This window comes from Phoca vitulina, unplaced genomic scaffold, assembly GCF_004348235.1.
Source record: "Phoca vitulina isolate PV1807 unplaced genomic scaffold, GSC_HSeal_1.0 scaffold5, whole genome shotgun sequence".
Classification (NCBI taxonomy): domain Eukaryota; kingdom Metazoa; phylum Chordata; class Mammalia; order Carnivora; family Phocidae; genus Phoca; species Phoca vitulina.
This window is the reverse complement of record NW_022589708.1, coordinates 70,710,967-70,730,792: the sequence shown is the minus strand read 5'-3', so window position 1 is coordinate 70,730,792 and position 19,826 is coordinate 70,710,967. Positions and strand designations below refer to the sequence as shown.

The window sequence follows — 19,826 nt, the reverse complement described above, 5'->3', positions numbered from 1 at the left end:
ATGGGGCTCAAACTCACAACCCCAAGATCAAGAGTCACATGCTATACAAACTGAGCCAGCCAGGGGCCCCAATAACATTTAAATAGAGGCAAAGAGAGAGAACAATCTGGGAAATGGGAGTACCATAAATAATGACATAGAAGTAAGAAGAAGCATGAGCATACCAGAGTTGTGGGAGGGGGGGAAAGGTAAGTAGGGAAGTACAAAGGAGGACTGAGAAATGGAAATAAACACAATTAAGACAGATAAGGTATGAACCAAAAAGCACTCTGACCCTGATGTGATAGGAAGTTAGACTCAGAGTCTAAGAGACTCTATGACATTTCAGTGATTTAGGGAGATTATTCTAAAAGCAAAATACAGTTAAATGAAAGGGGCTGAAAAAGGAGTTAAGCTGACCAGGCGCTTGCTGCTATAATTTAGATGCACAAAGGAAGAAGAGACTTAGTGTAAGGCCGAGCTGTAGCTCTGCCTGTTGTTTTGCCTTTTGTGAACTATGGCAGATTGTATTCACCAGGATGGCCGCAACAGTCTCATCCCACACATGCTCCTACAATGTGGTCTTGCCACTCTCCCACCTGGAGGTAGTCTAACTTGAAAACGAATGGGGCTGTAAATGCTTCAACCCAGGGTACAGCAGAAGTGACACTATATGACCTCTAAGGCTAGGTTATAAAAAGCGATGCCCCTACTACCTTTTTCCGGTGGAACATCTGGAGCCCTGAGCTACCTATGTATGAAATCTGACTATCTTAAAACCCACTACGCCTGAAGCAGCCCAGGCCACAGGGAATGGCCACAGGGTAAAAAGGAAGTGCTCCAGAAAGACAAGCTCCAGCTGAGGCCTCAGGGTGCCTTTAGTTTTATCTACTCTCATTTTTATACTTCTTTCCTTTTCCAACTAAAAATTTATTTTCATGGGTTGCTTTTTTCATAAAATTTTAGTCCTTCAACTATTTTTTACTTTCATATAATCTTTCTTTCCATTAATTTTACCCTAGATTTAGAAATCTTTCTTTCAGGTCTCTCGTCTTTCCACATGTTATTGTTTTGTCTATCCCAGACCCTTCTATCCTACCAGATGCTCCAGCTACAAGAGCTACCTGTCTATTCATCTTCAAGCAACTGCACCTTTGTTTGTTTTTCTCTATGAAAATTAGTGAAAATGTAACTTCCTCCATGAAGTCTCCCCAAAGCACTTTGACCAGAATTTATTATTCCTCATTCTCCACTCCAAGGTACCATGGACCAGAGGGGAGGTGGGGATTAAATAGGTGACAGGGATTAAGGAGTGCACTTGTCGTGATGAGCACCAGGTGTTGTATGTAAGTGTTGAATCACTATGTTATACACCTGAAACTAATATTACACTGTACTGGAATTTACACTGGACTGGAATAAACTAACTGGAATTTTAAATTAAAAAACCTGAAAAAAAAAAAGTACCATGGAAAACACTAATATCACGTTACACTGTTTTCCCTACAGTTAGGTTAAGTGTATGGCTACCTTCCAACTAACTGCATCGTGAGCTCTCTAAGGACAAGGCTTGTACATTGTTTTTATTCCCATAGTACCTAATAAATGTCTAACAGCAAAGAGCTAGATAAACACCTACTGAACTAATAGAGAAAGAGTGGAGTTCTAATTATGATTACCTGTTTGGATACACTTCAGGAGAAAGCAATTTCTCAAGTTCTACGGTCACAAGGTACACACCTTCAGACTAATAATGAGCAAAGAGAAGCACCCAAAAATGATTACCTATAATGGACATAATGTTTTCATAAGGGAAAAGAAGTTTAGAAGAAAGCCTTTCAGTCAGCCAAATCTATTTTCTTCTCCACTATTTCAAAGAAAGCTAAATTCCTACCTTTGTACCACAAAGCATGTCTTTCCCCCAATAGCTAAGCTCTCCTCAGCAGTTTATAAAATTGCTATCATCATCTATTTTTCCAGTTACATTTTTTCCTCCCTATTACGGTGAATTAAAGTTCAAAGTACCAAAGTTTAAATGATGTCAGTTCAAGTAGTAAAACTTTTATTTTCCCCCATTAGTATTAATTTCTTATTTATAATCATTGTACACAGTAGTAAAATTAAAACCCATTTCATAAAAATACACTAGATAGCACACAGATATTTGGCTTAGAAAACAAGGAAGAGAAAAAAGGGAAAAAAGAGAAAGGAAAGAAACATTAAATCAGAAGTGATAACAAACCACTCAAATTTCAAACCTTCATGTGGCTAATATGAGAGCAAGCCAGGAACTGAGGAGCTGCTTCTGGGAGGTGGAATATTCCAGGGTGGCTTACAGCTTCTAAATTGAATCACTTTCATTACTGCTTTAAGTAAGTTTATTATTAAGTTCAACAAGTAATTTAAGCACTGTTTTAAGAAAAAGAACATTTTTCAAGTAACGAGATTGTTAGTATTAATGGAAAGACAATATAAGTCAGAAACTATGAGCTAGAAATCTACCAATTAATTACATAATAGAGTCTTGAGATCTAGTCAAGAAAGTGAGTAAGGAATATGTTATAAAAAATTAAGTTTCAGGCGCCGGGGTGGCTCAGTCGGTTGAGCATCTGCCTTCAGCTCAGCAGGGAGCGTGTTCCCTCTCCTTCTCCCTCTGCCACTCTCCCTGCTTGTGCTCTCTCTGTCAAATAAATAAATAAAATCTTAAAAAAAGAAAAAAGTCACAGGTGAGGCTTCCATTCTGGCCATCATGAAAAAACTGGTACCAGACTTGTCTTTCTATGGTAAACAAATATAAAACAAGAGATAAGAGGCAACTGTTTTCATGCATTAGCCAACAGACAGCAAATAACTGTAGTTTTTTCTTAAGTTCTGCCAAGAATATGAGTGCCTGCCAGAACAAAATTCAATGCCCTTCAAAGGAAAACATAATCCAGACACCCTATAATGTAGAGCATATAATAGAAATTACTGGACATGTGAAGAAACAGAAAAATGTGACCCACAATTAAGAAAATTAAAAAGTAGCCAATTCTAGAAACTGATGTTCCAGATGTAAGAATCGGCTGACAAAAACTATAAAGTAGTATATCAATTATCTATTTCTGAATAAAAAATTATACTAAAGTTTATTGGCTTAAGATAACAATTTATTATCTTCACAGTTACTGTGCATCAGGAATTTGGGAGAAACTTAGCTAAAAAGCTCTCACTTTTTTTTTTAGTCTTTTTTTTTTTTTTGTCTACGAGAGCTAATTTTGTGAACTTGGCCAGATATTTGGTCAAACATTATTCTAGATGTTTCTATGAGGATGTTTTTGTATGAGATTAATATTTAAATTGGTGGACTCAGTAAAGCAGACAGCTCTCCATAATGTGGAAGGCCTCATCCAATCAGCTGGAGGCCGAAGCAGAACGAAAGCCAAACCTGCCCAGAGCAAGAGGGAATTCTGCCCAAAGAGGGCCCTCAGACTTGCATTGTGACATCAACTCCTCCCTGGGTCTCCAGCCTGCCAGCCTACCCTGCAGATTTTAGACTTCCCAGTCTCTGTAATTCCATGAGTTAATTCATTAAAATAAATTTGTCCCTATATACATGTTCTATTGGTTCTGTTTCTCTGGAGAACCCTGACTAATGCAGGGTCTGTCATGAAATCTTAGTCAATGTACAAGCCAGGCCTATAGTCATCCAAAGACCAACTCACATAACAGGTAAGCTAGTTCTGGCTGTCGGTGGGAGACTTGTTTCTTCCCATGCGGGCTTCTCCCTAGGCTATTTGTCCTCGTGGTATGGCAGCTGGCTTCCCCAAAAGCATATAATCTGAGAGAGGGAGAGCTAGGCAGAAACTATCCTTTTTATGATTTAGCCTCAGAAGTCACTTACAGCATCATTCTCCCATATTCTATTCCTTAGAAACAAATCACTAAGTCCAGTACATTGTCAGGGGGAGGGGAACTAAGCTCCACCTTTTGAAGGGAAAAATCTCAAAGAATTACAGGAAAAGGGATAGACTAAATGGATTAAGATCTGGGGAATCCCAGCAAAGCAATGGAAACTATAATAAATAACCAAATGGAAATGCTAGATTTGAAAAATACGTTTGAAATGAAAAATTCACTGGATGAGATTAAAAGATTAGCAATGGCAGAAGAAAGTGTCAATGAACATGAAGATAAATGAACAGAAATTACCCAACCTGAAGAATTAAAAAAAAAGACTGAAAAAAAATGTAATGGAGTCCCAGTGACCTGTGCAACAATATCAAAGTCCAACATACATAGGATAAATAAAAGGAAAACTCCACAGAGTACATCATAGTAAAATTGCTGAAAGCAAAAAGATAAACAGAATATCTTAACAACCGTGAAGAGGGGAGCCTGGGTGGCTCAGTCAGTTAAGCATCCAACTCTTGGATTTCAGTTTAGGTCATGATCTCAGGGTCATGAGATCTGAGTTCCGCAATAATAATAAATGTCTAACAACAAAGAGCTAGGTAAACACCTATTGAACTAATAGAGAAAGAGTGGAGTTCTAATTATGATTACCTGTTTGGATACACTTCAGGAGAAAGCAATTTCTCAAGTTCTACGGTCACAAGGTACACACCTTCAGACTAATAATGAGCAAAGAGAAGCACCCAAAAATGATTACCTATAATGGACATAATGTTTTCATAAGGGAAAAGAAGTTTAGAAGAAAGCCTTTCAGTCAGCCAAATCTATTTTCTTCTCCACTATTTCAAAGAAAGCTAAATTCCTACCTTTGTACCACAAAGCATGTCTTTCCCCCAATAGCTGTTTATGATTCTCTCTCCTTCTCCCTCTGCCCCTCCCTGCCTAAAAAAAAAAACAAAACAAAACAAAAACCATAGAGGACAACCACTCAAGAAAATTCCAACCTGGTTTCTATAAACATATACTATCACATGACCCAGTTATTTCACTCCTAGGTATTTATCCAAGAGAATTGAAAACATATGTTCACACAAAGAATTGAACATGAATGTTGACAGCAGCTTTATTTACAACAGTTCCAAAACAGAAACCACCTAAATATCCATCAATAAGAGAATGGATAAATAATCTGTAATATGGCCATATAATGAAATCTTACCCACCAGTAAAAAAAAATAACATTAATAAATCTCAAAATAATTATGCTGAATGAAAAAAGACAGTCCCAAAACAATTCATACTGTATGATCCTGCTTGTGAAATTCAAAATAATTTATGGTGGCAAAGATCAGATCAATGGTTGCCTGAGGTAGAAGGTGTTGGGGAGAGAGGAGAATGGGCTGCAAAGGGACACAAAAAATCATCTCAGAATGAAAGATATGTTCTACATCCTGACTGTGGTATGGTTTCAGGGCTGTATAAAATTGTCAAAATCATCAAATTTTAAGTGGATAAAGTTTATTATAGATAAATCATTATTCAATAAAGTCGGTTTAAAAAAACAATAGCCAGAAGAAAAAATATACATTACATACAATGGTGTGAATGACAGCGGACCTCACATCAGAAACCAGTGGAGGCCAGAAGATGACAAAATGACATCAAAGAAAAAACAAAACAAAAAACTTTTTCCAACCCAGAATTATTTATCAATTAAAAATATCCTTCAGAAATAAGGGTGAAAGAAAGACATGTCAAATAACAAAAACTGAACTGGATGCTGGCAGACCTTAACTAGAAGAAATATTAAAGGAAGTTTTCTAGAAAATGGGAGATGAACCCAGATGGAAATGTGGACCTTAAAATAGAAAAGCAGAGCAGTGGGGGTGTTAAATATGTAGGCAAATAGAAAACACTATTTTTTGTGCTCCTCTTAATTGAAGTTTAAACTAACAATTTAAATTTCATTATATTGTGGGATCTATAATGAATGTAGGTATAAAATACATGACAAAATAGCACAAAGGCTGGGGGCGGGGGAGGCAAACAGTTCTTATATTTTACATGAAATGGTATAATATTAGCTCAAAGTCAGCTGTGAAAAGTTACAGGTGCATATTGTAATCCCTAGATTAACTGCTAAAAAAAAATAGGTATAGGTAAAAATCCAATAAAGGAATTAAAGTGGATACTAAAAAAGTCAATTATCAAAAGAAATTAGGAAAAGAGGTACACAGAGAAACAAAAAGGAAAATCGCAAGATGGCATACTTAAACACAGCCATATCAATGATTACATTATATTTAAATGGACTAAATACTCCAATTAAAAGCCAGAAATAAAGTGGCTAAATAGCCAGACCCAACTATATGTTGTCTACAAGAACTGCATTGCAAATACAAGGACAGGGTGAAAACTGAAGGAAGAAAGCAGATATATCATGCAAACAATAAGCAAAAGAAAGATCATGAGGCTGTATTATTATCAAAGTACACATCAAGTCAAAGGGTCTAAGTAGAGACATTTCATAATGGTAGAAGAACAAAGAAGATATACCAATTATAACTGTTTATGTACCTAATGATAGAACTTCAAAATGCATAAAGCAAAAATTGACGGAATTAAAGCAAACAATAAACAAATTCACAATAATATCTGAAGAGTTTAACAACCCACTCTAAGTAATTGGTAGAAAAACCAGAGTAAAAAAAATCAGTAAGGATCTAGAAGACTTGAACAATATTATCACACTAACTTGATATGACCAACAATTATAGAATATTATCATCAACAAGTACAGAATAAACATTCACCAAGAAAGAATATGCTGAATCATAAATTCAATAAAATTTAAAAATTGACATCCCTGACTACAGTGGAATTAAGTTAGAAATAAAAAAAGGAAAATTAGAAATGAATAGCAAAGAAAATATGCTATAGCAAAATTGGTGGGATAAAGCCAAAGCAGTGCATAAAGAGAAATTTACAGCTTTAAATATTTATATTTAAAAAAAGAAGGTTTAAAACCAATAGTATAAGTTCCTTACTTCAGAAAAAGATTAAACTCAAAGTATAATGGAGAAATAATAAAAATAAGAGGAAAAAAGTCACTGAAATAGGCAACAGAAAAATTACAAAGCAAAAAATTAGGTTTTTGAAAAGATTAATAATATTGATAAATCTCTAGCAAGATGATCAAGAATAATGGAGATAAAACACAAATGACCAATTTTAGGAATGAAAACTGAGCCATTACTGTAAATTCTACAGACAAGAAGAAAATAAAGTGTGTAGATTTGTATTATGTTAACTTAAGCAAAGCCGTAATTTCATTTCCCAGGATTTACATTGCATAGCTCTGGTTCAGTGTGGACCACATGAGTCATTATGGGTGAAATCTGAAAGAAAGTTGGTTCAGGGCGTGAAGTGCATTTGCAGTTCAAGCATACTGTCACTTATCTTCTGACTCACCCTACTAGTATGGAGCAGCTCCTGCCAGATTTCCTCCTTCAGCTTTTTTGACTCCTTAGCCAGGTATATATTTAGTACTGTTACAATAGGACACCCCAGTCATCAAAGTTGGAAGTCTCAGAAGCAATGAGAGCCCAACATGGGTTCCAGTCTATCCTCATGAGGTTCCAGTTCATCCACACAGGTTATACTTTGTCCTTGTTTCCACCACTTCATCTTCTCTTCCCAACTGCCCTCACTATTGACTTCAGGCTCCAGAACCAGACATGAAATCAACAGCCTCACATAAACCCTTTAGTCAGCTTGTATGTTTGTATTAGGTCAAATCCCAATTTGACAATTTAGAAGAAATGGACAAATTCTTTGAAAGACAAGCTACCAAAGCTTACTCAAGAAAAAACAGAGGGGCACCTGGCTGGTGCAGTTGGTTAAGTATCCGACTCTTGGTTTTGGCTCAGGTCCTGATCTCAGGGTCGTGAAATTGAGCCGCACATCAGGTTCTGCACTCAGCAGGGAGTCTCCTTGGAGTTTCTCTCTCCCTCTGCCCTTCCCACCCCCTGCTCTCTCTCTCTCTCTAAAATAAATAAATAAATCTTTAAAAAAAAAAGAAAAAATAGATAACCTAACTAGATAGCCCTATACTTATTTTTAAATCAATGGAACAGAACAGAGAACTGAGAACTAGAACCCACACATACATAGCAAAACAATTCAACAAAGGTGTCAAAATAACTCAATGGAAAAAGAAAACTCCTTTTAACAAGTAATGCTAAAACAACTCGGCATATATATAAAAAAAAAGTGAAATTCAATCTCTGACACTATATACAAAAATTACTTCAAGATGGATCATAGATTTAACTAAAGTTTCTAAAAGAAAAATAGGAGAAAACCTTTGCTCTTCGGGGTAAGCAAAGATCTCCTATGACAAAAAAAGAGCTATCCGTAAGAGAAAAACTTGACAAGAGAACATCATCAAAATTAAAACTTCTTATCAATAGACACCATAAAGAAAATTGAAAGGCAAACCAAACTGGAGTAAAATATTCACAATGCATATCTGATGAAGAACTACATAGCATTAATAAAACAATAAACTAATTAAAAACTGAGCAAAGGACTTGAAAAGACACTGCACAAAAGATATACCAATGACCAAGAGGTACACAAAAAAGGCACTCCACATAGTCATTAGAGAGATACAATTTGGTAGGATGACTAAGATTAAAATACTGACCATACCAAATGTTGGCAAGGATATGAAAATACTGGACTTTTCATTCATTGATGGTGTAAGTGTAAAATGGTACAACCACTTAGGAAAACAGTTTGAGTATTACAAAGTTAAATATATACATACCTACCCTAGGACCCACCTATTTTATTCTTAGTTATATTACTGAAAAGGATCAAAAACATTTATCCATAAAAAGATTTGTACAAGAATATTTATAGCTTCATTCATAATAGCCCCAAACTAGAAATAACTCCAATGTCCATCAAAAAAGGAATAAATTGTGGTATAATCATTTCAAGAATAAAATACCAATACATGTAACCACATGGATGAATCTCAAAACATTATGTTGAGTGACAGTAACAGACACACAAGAGTACACATGTTATGATTCCATTTATATGAAGTTTAATAATAGGTAAAACTAATCTATGGTGATAAAAATCAGAAAAGGTTAATACCTATTCAGGGTTTGAATTAATTGGTAGAGGGCACATAGAAACTTCATGGGGTGACAGAAATATCCTACATCTTGAGTAGAGTATTGATTAAACAGGAATATTCATTTGACAAAACTCACCAATTACACACTTAAGATTTATACATTTCATTCCATGTAAATTTTATCTCAGTACAAAAGAAAAAAATTCGCTTCTGAAAATTTCAAGTCATCAATAGGATGAAGTTATATTTTTCAAAGCAGCATATTTTTAAGAAAACCCCAAGAGAACTTTATTTTTAATCACTTAAGATTTAATGAGGACTTTAAATTTAAAAGTAAAACTTTAGATATCCTATCAAATTTATTAACATGAATACTGCTCTCAGGGCACCTGGGTGGCTCAGTCATTAAGCATCTGCCTTTGGCTGAGGTCATGATCCCAGGGTCATGGGATCGAGCCCCACATCGGGCTCTCTTCATCAGGAAGCTTGCTTCTCTCTCTCTCCCCTACTTGTGTTCCCTCTCTTGCTGTGTCTCTCTCTGTCAAATAAATAAATAAAATCTTAAAAAAAAAAAAAATACTGCTCTGAATATAAGAACTGCTCTGAAATGTAAGGAACTTCAACAGAGTACTACTGTGGCCTTTCTTTCCATCTATTACAAATTGGTTTTGTGATGTTATAAACTTTAAGTGGAATGCCAAACGACTAAAGACTTAAAGAAATAGAAAAACGTAACAGGAAGAAAAAAAAAGAAAAATATAGTAAAAGGAAGGCATCATACCTGTTGGGAGAGGTATATATATCCTTTTTTCTAATCTCCTTCTCAAAGCTTCATCAATGTCCCATGGGAAATTAGTAGCAGCCAATACCATAACCATCTTGGAAGGATCATCATTCTCTAAAGCTCCTCCAACTCCTATACACAATTAGGGGAAAAGAAGGCATTTTCCTTAAAGTCCTTTATTCTCTCATTCAACTAACGTTTCTAAGCATCAGCTAGAGGTTTTGTCATAGGCTCAATGACGGAAATAATGCAGTCCTTCTGACCTCTGTATGGTGGCAGAACCAGACACACCAACAGGTAACTATAAAACAAGGAGGCAATAGAATTCATATAATCTATTACAGGATTCTAATCCAGTAAGAAAAACCATTTTTTTTTATAAGAAAATGAGTGTATAGTTGCTCTGAAAAGAAAAGGCATGGGAGATTACACTGTTTTATTCCTTTTTTAAATCATGAAGTCCCTCAAAAAATTTTTATTTTAGTTGTTAGTCTAATTTATTTTCTCAAGAAGGAAGAACAGAAGAAGGTTCACATTTGCTAATGTACTAGCAAGCAATCATAATATGGCAGGATATACTGCAATAATTTTATCCTTCAAACTTCTAAGCGACTTCGAAAAAATAAACAAAAAATCTGAGAATGAACCTAATAATCATCACTACTGAAAATATCATTTCTTTTTATACCAAACCAAACATATATACCTTGAGTCTACTTTTTCAGAATTAAAGTTTTAGAATAAAAAGTTTCAGGTTACACAATGGAAACTTTGGAAAATGTGCAGTAAAAAACAAACAAACACAAACAAACAAACAAAACAAAACTCACAAACTTTATTACTAAGAGTTTCTAGTTGTGGCCTGGCATAACAAAGTAGTGAATTTAAAGCAACCCAGTTCAATATGGTATTTTCTTAATAAATTATTACCAAACTCCTGTTTCAATCATTATCACAAAGAATCAAGCTATGCAACTAATAATCCCCAACAGTAGTCACAAACACCCCTTGATGAAATTCAGCTGACTAAATTTATATTCAGTGATATTTTTAAAACATCTAATGTATTTCTCCTCTGGATGCCTCCCCCAAAATATACTTTAGCAGGAATTAAAATGATAAACTCAGGGAGGGCAGGGATTCATATACTACACTGTTTTATGCATCCTTACAGTGCCTGGCACTATATAACACACACTGTAAGTATTCAGTAAGTATCCACAGTTGCTGTAGAACCATAGCTGTTTTGAAACAACACATTCTGGATATTTTTTTTTAACACATTTTACATTTGCCACACAACTACCAGAATAATAAACCTCTGAAGGCAGCTCTGGCCCATCACTCTCTTCCTTCATTGCCATTTCTTTGAATAACTTCTACCAAAGCTTCAAAGCCCAACTTGGCTGTTCCCTTCCATGACTCCCTCAGTCTGGGTGGTACCTCTCCTACTGCGTCTTCACCACACCCAGAGTTTAGTTCTACCACACAATTTAAAATGTATTGTTAAGTTCCCTGCTTCCCAACTAGATCAGTGGTTCTACTTTTTGGTTTCATGATATGTTGTCTATACTCTTAAAAATTACTGAGCTCCAAAGAGCTTTTGTGTGTGTGGAATACATCTATCAATATTTACCATTAGAAATTAAAATTGAGAATTTTTTAAAATATTAATTCATTTTAAAGTAACAATAAATCTAGTATTTGTTAATATATATAACATTTTATGAAAAATAACTGTGATTTTCAAAACCAAAAAAAATTTAGTAAGAAGAGTGGCGTTTTCCTACATTTTTGTAAATCTCTTTAACGTGTGACTCAACAGAGAACAGCTGGGTTCTCTTATCTGCTGCTGCTTTCCATCTATGATGACATCCCAAATGTCTTGCAGCCTCTGAAACACTCCACTGTATTCTCGTGAGAGAATGAGAGCGAAAAAGGGCAAATAACGTCTTGATATTATCATGAAAATGGTTTAGCCTTCGCAGACCTTTTAAGAGGGCCTTAAAGATCCCTGGGGCCCCGGACCACATCTCTGGAAGCTCTGCAGTCCTAGTAAAGTCCTTACCGGCCATGACATTCCTTTTCTTTGTAACCTCAGAACCTGAAATGGCATGTGATTCATAACACATATGCGGTAAATGCTATCTGAGTGCATGAACAAACTGAACAAGTGGGTGGATGAACAAACGATTACAAATAAATTCAGGCTGCCTTCGAGTCCATTCACTGAGCATTTCCACAACATGAATCTACCCAAAATTCAAAAAGGAAATATAACAGTTTGGGGACAGTAATTAAATATCAATTACCATCCATCTGAATGAGTAGTTCAGACTTGACTCTGCGACTTGCCTCATGTTCATCAGAGGTTCCTCTTCGACTACAGATAGAATCTATCTCATCGATGAAGATCGTGGTGGGCGCATAAAATCTAGCCTTTGTAAAAAACATTTTAAAGAAACCATTCAATGAGCTCATAAAACAATCTGAATTTTTTAATGCCATTTCCTCCTCCTAAAACAATGGTTAAAAAAAGAGCAGAAATTTCTCACTGCTTTATTGCCACCATTTGGCTACTGACAGAGATTAAATCATTTACATCAGAAAATGGAAATTTCTAAAAATAAAAGATGGTTGGTGAAGGTGGGTGACAGATACATGGGGATTCATAGTACTATTATTTCTACTTTTTTGTTTGAAAATTTCCATAATATAAATCTTTTTAAAGATAAATCATCCATCTCTATCTTCCAATATATATTCTTAAATAGCTACTGCAAGTCCCTTACAAAAAAAGAACAAACTTTAATGATAGATTGATTTCTAATTTTTAAAACATATACTAAAATATACTCTGCTCAACCAGCTCATTAGAAATCCAGAAATATCACACCACACACATTTCCAAAGTGTCTTCCACCCTCACTGGATAGGATGCCAAAGGGCCTTCCCTTACCTCAGAGAGGAAGAAACACTGAAGACACATCAACTACTCCACAAAACCCACCACCCCATACCTTACTCATGTGTCAGGATGAACTGTTCAACTACAACTCCATTTGCCCTTTTAAAAACAGATCCCTAAGTGAATGGATATAAAAGGGGTATCATCTGCCTACACAAACAGTACTTTGAAATCTGCATATATCATCACTTACCATTTCAAACAACAGACGGACTAACTTCTCAGATTCACCTCTATATTTAGATGTCAGTGTAGAAGAGGAAACGTTGAAGAATGTTGTGCCACATTCAGTGGCAACAGCTTTAGCTAGCATAGTCTTACCAGTGCCTGGGGGTCCAACCATCAGTACACCCTGAAATTTCAAAAGCTGTATTAAATGTTTTATCAGATATAAAATGCATTCTTATAAAATATCATCAGCTATTGATGTACATAAAAATTTTCCCATCAAAAGATAAACTCAACTGTCACAGCAAAATCACGGTGTATTTGACATAGTATCATTTCATATATTTAAAAAAATGACTGATTTCACAAAACATCTCAAATCAGAGGTACTTAGAGATGGGCTAACAAAAGGCCCAGACAATAAGAAATCTTCTAATACGTTGAGAAAGAACCTACCCAATTTTCTTAAACCTGGAAGAAGATAAATATGTACAGTTTTGAGCATGGCTTAAGAGTGACTGCTCTGCTTAAACATAATGAAAGTAAGACATTTTCTACCACATCTAGTAGAACTATATATCCCTTACCCTCCTAAGGGACAAAACCTGTCTTCCACAACACATAATACACAGTTTTTAATCAAAAGTAGAAATCCACTTATTAGTTACTAAAGTAATTAAAAATCCAGTGGCAATTCAAGCGTAATCAATTTAGCTAGCATTTTATCAGCTTAATGGGCTACACAATTAATAGTTTATATAAAATAGTGTTACTGATGAAAGAGCCACTAAATATAGACTAAAAACTAAATTTTAGTTACTTCTCACTTTGAAAACAAAAAAACTCTTCTGTAAAAATAAGTCAATAAGGAGTAAAAGTTATTCAAGAAACACCAATCCTCTAGTGTTGAAGACTACTGGATATTCAAATACTCAGTATTTTCTTCTTCCAGTGGGAGTTCAAATACAAAGTTAATACTACATTTTTTTTTTTTTTGTATATTAGTTGGTGATCTTTAAAAGAATTCTGTCCCATTTATTAATTTAGTTTAATAAGCTTCTGGGGATTTAAACTTTGAAAACTATGCACACATAAAGTTTCACAAATTCAGAAACTGTCTAAACCCTTTTCTAGTGTGAAAATTAATGAAAGGAAAACTCCTTTAAAATAGAGCTGCGAGGCCAGAAGGGGGAGCTCTCATGCCCTACAACTCTTAGTCAATTGCAGACCCAACTGGAAGAGACCAGCCTTGCAAGTCTATTCTACATTAGCTACTTCACCACCCCAGCAGGAGGAAGAAAGGTTTTTCTCCTGCCCTGGCAACAATGAGAGAGTGTCAAAACCAATGACACAGTGTCAAAACCCAGCCAATGAAAAACCACTATACTTTAACCTCACACTTTATTCCAATAGACTTTTTCTTTATTACAGCCCTCCCAATTTCCCCTTTTCTCTATAAAGAAGTGTTCTTCTCCTTTGTTCTTGAGACTTGCCTATGGTTCTGCCATAGCTTGCGTGTCCCAAATTGCAATTCTCTGCTATTCCCAAATAAACCCATTTTTTGCTGATAAAATAACTGACAGCTTTATTTTTAAGGTTAACACTAGCTATAGAATTCTGACACCCAGAAAGAGGATTTGAAACACTACTTTTATAAAATTTTTTTTGCTTTCCAAGGAGCTTATAACTGTGAATGAGATGGATATTTTGAAAACTGTAAAAACAACTAATGGTATAAGCACAGCTATAGCAAAATTCATTCTTTCTCTAATGTCCCCTTTGAAGGCCCTCTCAGTTCTTGTAATGTCTTTCATGTGGGCACCTCTAATATGAGTTAATTTCCAACATTAGCATCTGTACATAGATAAAATCACACAGTATTTATAAATTTCAGCTCCTCGTGACATTACTCTTTCAATTATCTCCTCTATTTCCTCTCTCCTTCTGTATTGGCTCCTTCCCTCAGTATATAAACATACTTAAATCTGTCCTGTTTAAAAAAAAAATCCTTCGCTTGACCCTACAAATCCTCTAGATACTATCCACTTCCTCCCTTCTCAGCCAACCTTCTTAAAGAAACGGTTCATACTTACTATTTTTTATGAGCTACAATCTCACTTCTGTCTCCACTAATTCACTAAAATGACCTAATTTACTAATCCAATGGTCACTTTTCAACTTACATCTTCTTTCCTTCTCCCTGACCTCTGATGGTGCTGATACCTATGTTCATTCCCTTCTTCCTGAAATGCTTTTGCCCTAGGTTCTAAGACACTGTTCTCCCCTGCTGCTCCTCCTACTCATGACTCTCTTCAGTGCCTTCCAGGTTTCCTCCTCCCCTGCCCTCTACATTCTCAAAGCAATTCCAAGCTTCTTGCTCTTTTTCCTTTATAGACCTCCTTGAACAATCTCATCCACACCTATATTATTACAATTTTAATTTAAATTCAAACTCTATCCTAAGCTCCAGACCTCTATTTCCAATTACTTGCTGAGTATTTACCTAAACATATTTTGTTTCTATTTAAACCTGCTCATCTTCTCAATTTCCAGTATCAGTTTACAGTGTGCACCCTGTTTAATAAAGAATTTGGCTGGTCTTTTTCCCCAGTTCCTAGGAAGCAGACTATAAATCCTTGGAATTACCAAAGTAACAGGAGTGTTTTTGTTGTTCATTTGAACCGTGAGATTTTATGCTGAGGTGACTCATGGTGGGCCCCTATATAGTTTATGCTAATGAGATGATTCAAGATGGTGGCTGGCCTTGCCAGAAAAACCAACCATGGGATTAGAGGGCTGGACCTTGAGTCATATGATATCAACTAGACCTAGAGAAAGAAAGGAGACTGGAGACTGAGACACATGGGCAGTGATTCAATCAACCATGACTATGTAATGAAACCCCAATAAAAACCCTGGACACTGAAGCTTGAGTGAGCTTCCCTGTTGGCAATACTCTATGTATTGTCACACATCCATGCGCTAGGAGGGCAAAGCATTCTGATTCTATGGGCAGAAAACAACAGACGCTTCACTTTCAGCATCCTTACAGATCTTGCCCTGTGCATTTTTTCCTTTGGCTGGCTCTGATTTGCCTCCTTTTGTTAGGATAAAACTGTAATTTTAAGTACAGTATTTTCTTAAGTTCTGTGAGTCATTCTAGAAAATTACCAAACCTAAGAGGGTAGTAAGAACCCCCAAATTTATAGCCAGCTGACCAGTAGTTAGGGTGACCTGGGGATGCCCAAGTTTGCATTTGGCATCTGAAATGAGGACAGTCCCATGGAAAAGTGCCTTCAACCTGTAAGGTTTGGTCCAATTTGGGGTTGCTGGTGTCAGAAGTAATTGCACACTCCTTCAAGCCTGGAATTTGGGAGTCATACAACTTGTCCCTCACCCTATAAACACTCAGTCATAATGTTATCATTTACATTTTAAACATCTGTCACAAATCCACCCATTTCTACTAGTCAAATAACAAATGTCTTTTTTCAGGTTCTCATTGTTCAGCTCGACTATTACAACAGCCTCCTTCATCAGATTCCTCACCTATATCCACCTATGCCCATCTCCAGTCCATCCTTCACACTGCTGACCAAGGTGATCTTTCTACATGTGCAAACCACCTTCCTGGTAAAGACTTACAGGGCTCATCATGATAGAGGTAGGTTATACCTACCAAGCTCACTGTCTTAAAACTCCTTTAAATACCTATTTTAAGACTTTTTTTCTCTCTCTTTTAAATACTGTTTTAAAAGTTAAAATAAAGAGGGAATGTATGGTAATATGTTACCAAAATTAGGTAAATCTATACCAGTCTATAAAAGTTTTTAAGTTGTAGAAGACAATCAAAATGCCATGAATATTCCAAGCTATTTGTGTAAATATAAAATCTCTCCTCCTCTTTACTTTTAGGCGTGTCAAAAGAGGAAGAGATACTGAGAAGGGAAACAGCCTTCCTAGCTAATTCAGAAGGGCAAAGTAAAATCATGGTTTTATTTCACTCCACCAATCAGATTAAAGGAAGCCTCTGCCTATGACTAAGACCAAAAAAAAAAGTTCCAGGCAGCCATTGTTAGAAGGGCTTTTTAATATGCTAAAATAAAAACAATGGATTTAGGAACTAGTCCTAAGCAGGCTTTTTACTCTTAAGTGGAAGGCATGTCTGAGAATAATATCAAGCCTAAATGAAGTGATCAAAGCAATTAATTAGTGAGAAATATGCCAACTTTTAGAAAGGTTTATTTGATCAAATACTTATTCTATAAGACTATCTACTATTTAATTTCCTTCTTAACTTATTTACAGAAACAGACATCTAGAAAATTCTTAAAGCTAATCTCTAACCCGGCAAACCTGAGGGGAGTGACTTAACTAAAGACTGTAGTTTCAACACTCTGTTCCTCTGAGAGACAACACATCTCAACTACAAATTCAAATCCAGGTATTTAGGATGTACAAAAACCTCCTCCAATCTTTACTAACTTAGTTAACAAACACATAAAAAAAACCACAATGCTGTCATTCATGATCACACAAGCATCATTTTTATACCTATTTTATTTTAATAAATGCTCACCTTCCATGGCCTTCTAATCCCTTTGAAAAAGTCAGGCATCCACATTGGAAGGACAACAGCTTCCCTTAGCAACTTCTTAGCTTCTTCCAGATCTGCTATGTCATCCCTTTGCAAGAGCAGCAAAGTTTCATGTTTATTCACGGATACCAGATACGGTCAATACTAATTTTTTAAATTTTTTATTTATGAAATTATATTAAGAACACTATTTTAATTAATACTGCATAAAATGATCAGTGAAAACATACTGCAGTTATTAATTAGGATATGTTATTCACTTAACAACCTTTGTCATTTATGTCAACATCAAGTTAACATGTAAAATGTCTTGGTTAGATTTTGAAAGAAGAACTGTCCTGTCAATTTTACACATCCATTTATTATGATGAAATCACAGTCATAGATAATAAGAAAAGATTCACACAAGGCCAACCAATAACTTGTTTTCTCTGCTGCTTTAATTCAAGAACTTAAAAGACTTACCAATGAATGCTAGGATTCCTGGACACAATGTCTCTCTCAAGCGCTTCCACTAGATCCTTATCATACCCGGCACCATCAAATTTAGGAATTTCACCATCACTTGCCCCATCTTGCATATTCTTCCTTCCCTGTAGACAGGTATAAAAAAGTACTGGTCAATAACAAGATAACTTTAACATCATTGAGCTTTCAAAATATTATAATGTAATCATTTTAAGTAATTTTTCATTATTTTAAGATAGAGTTTTCTGATTACCCAAATGCCATCCTCCCGTTTATTTCATCAGAAACAGATGAATTGGCCAACTTTATTACACACTTCTTCACATTTACATCCTTGGGGGTACAGTTTCAAGTAAGACTAAAATGATCCTTGCTAGATACTTCTGAATTTGTGGATGCAGGGAATTCCCACCACCACCAAAGAATATACAGAATATTAATGCAGAGGAAGAAACAACATTAATGTACTGAGAACCTACTATATGACAATAAATCTCACATATATTATCTCATTTAATACTCACAATAAGGTAGGTATTGTTTTACAAATAAGGAACTGGGACTCAGGTGAAGTACCTTAATCAAGTTCATAATTATTAAATGTCAGAGTAGAGATTTTTATGCAGCTCTTCCTGACTTCTCAAACCTATGCCCTCTGCACAACATCAGACCACCTCATGCCTAACTAAGTCAGCTTAAAGCTTAAGACCTTTACAAACTATGAATCCTCCAAAGCCGAGAAAGAGGCTGCAGATGAGGAAACCCTTGGGACTCTGAACTGCATCTTACAAAGCCTTTTCCCTGTTACTCTAAGCATCTCCCAGGATTCAGGTTTCTTCCCAGTAAAGTCCTTGGACCACATCACAAAGTCACTGCAATGATAATGGTAAAAGGACCTTTTTAAATAGTATTATTAAGACCACTAAAGCAGTATACTTTACCCCAAATTCTTTATTTAACAATATGGTGGCTTAAAAAAAGAATTACATACTCTGGTTTACTCAGCTTTGAAGAGCTTTAAATGAAATGTGCTCAGTTGCTAGAGATAGTTCAACCACTGGAACTACTTCAGGAGACAGAGCCAAATACCTCCCTAGAGCTTCAGCCCCACAGTTACTGTCTAATACAAAAATGAAAGGGAAAGTGGTCAAAAAAATGCGTGAATTTCCTAAGCTTAAATCTGAAGAGAGAAAAGAATGAACCTCTCCTACCACACGTCATCTGAAATTAACCATAGGCTTGATCCTAAGTGCTGACAGGGGACTAAATGGCTCCCCTTGGGCAAATGCTTGAGTTCATTAAGCCACTAGGTAAATGACCAAACAGTAGTCTTGGTGACTTGACCCAAAAAATGAGTAATTTACTGTTTCTGGGTAGCACAGTGACAATATTAAGCTAAATTTTCAGAAAGATTCTTGTATTTCAGATGATAGATACCAATAGTGACACTATCAAAAAGAGTACATTTCTGGCATACCTAACACAACAAACATAATATCTACAAATTTAAAATAAGCTCAGCCTAGAATCACACTTTATAATACAGGGAGGACAAGGCTACAAAGTCACATTCAAACAAATCACTGGAAATTCTCTGCAATCATTTTAAAAACTCTTCTAAAAATAAATCAACTAAAGAATGCAACAGAAACCAATATATCTGGGACTTAATATGCCATGATATGGCATTGTAATTTCAACTTACCAAAAAATTATTATTAAAAAATATAAGTAGACATCCATTTTAATATGAATGCCCAAGTGGTAGGGAAGACATGATAAACACTGCCAAGGGAAAGAAAAAGCTGTACACCTA

At 35.6% G+C, this 19,826-nt stretch overlaps 1 protein-coding gene across 5 annotated transcripts in view; it reads right to left on the bottom strand.

Annotated features, from left to right (window-relative positions):
- KATNAL1 (katanin catalytic subunit A1 like 1) overlaps window positions 1–19,826 on the bottom strand; it is a 79,021-nt gene that overhangs the window by 10,455 nt on the left and 48,740 nt on the right. For all 5 annotated transcript variants that reach the window (XM_032403259.1, XM_032403257.1, XM_032403256.1 and 2 more), the window contains exons 5-9: window positions 18,008–18,135; window positions 17,525–17,630; window positions 12,971–13,129; window positions 12,122–12,248; window positions 9,807–9,941 (exon numbers count right to left, since the gene is read on the bottom strand). In XM_032403259.1, coding sequence (XP_032259150.1) covers window positions 9,807–9,941; window positions 12,122–12,248; window positions 12,971–13,129; window positions 17,525–17,630; window positions 18,008–18,135 — 655 coding nt within the window. The remainder of the gene's footprint in view (window positions 1–9,806; window positions 9,942–12,121; window positions 12,249–12,970; window positions 13,130–17,524; window positions 17,631–18,007; window positions 18,136–19,826) is intronic.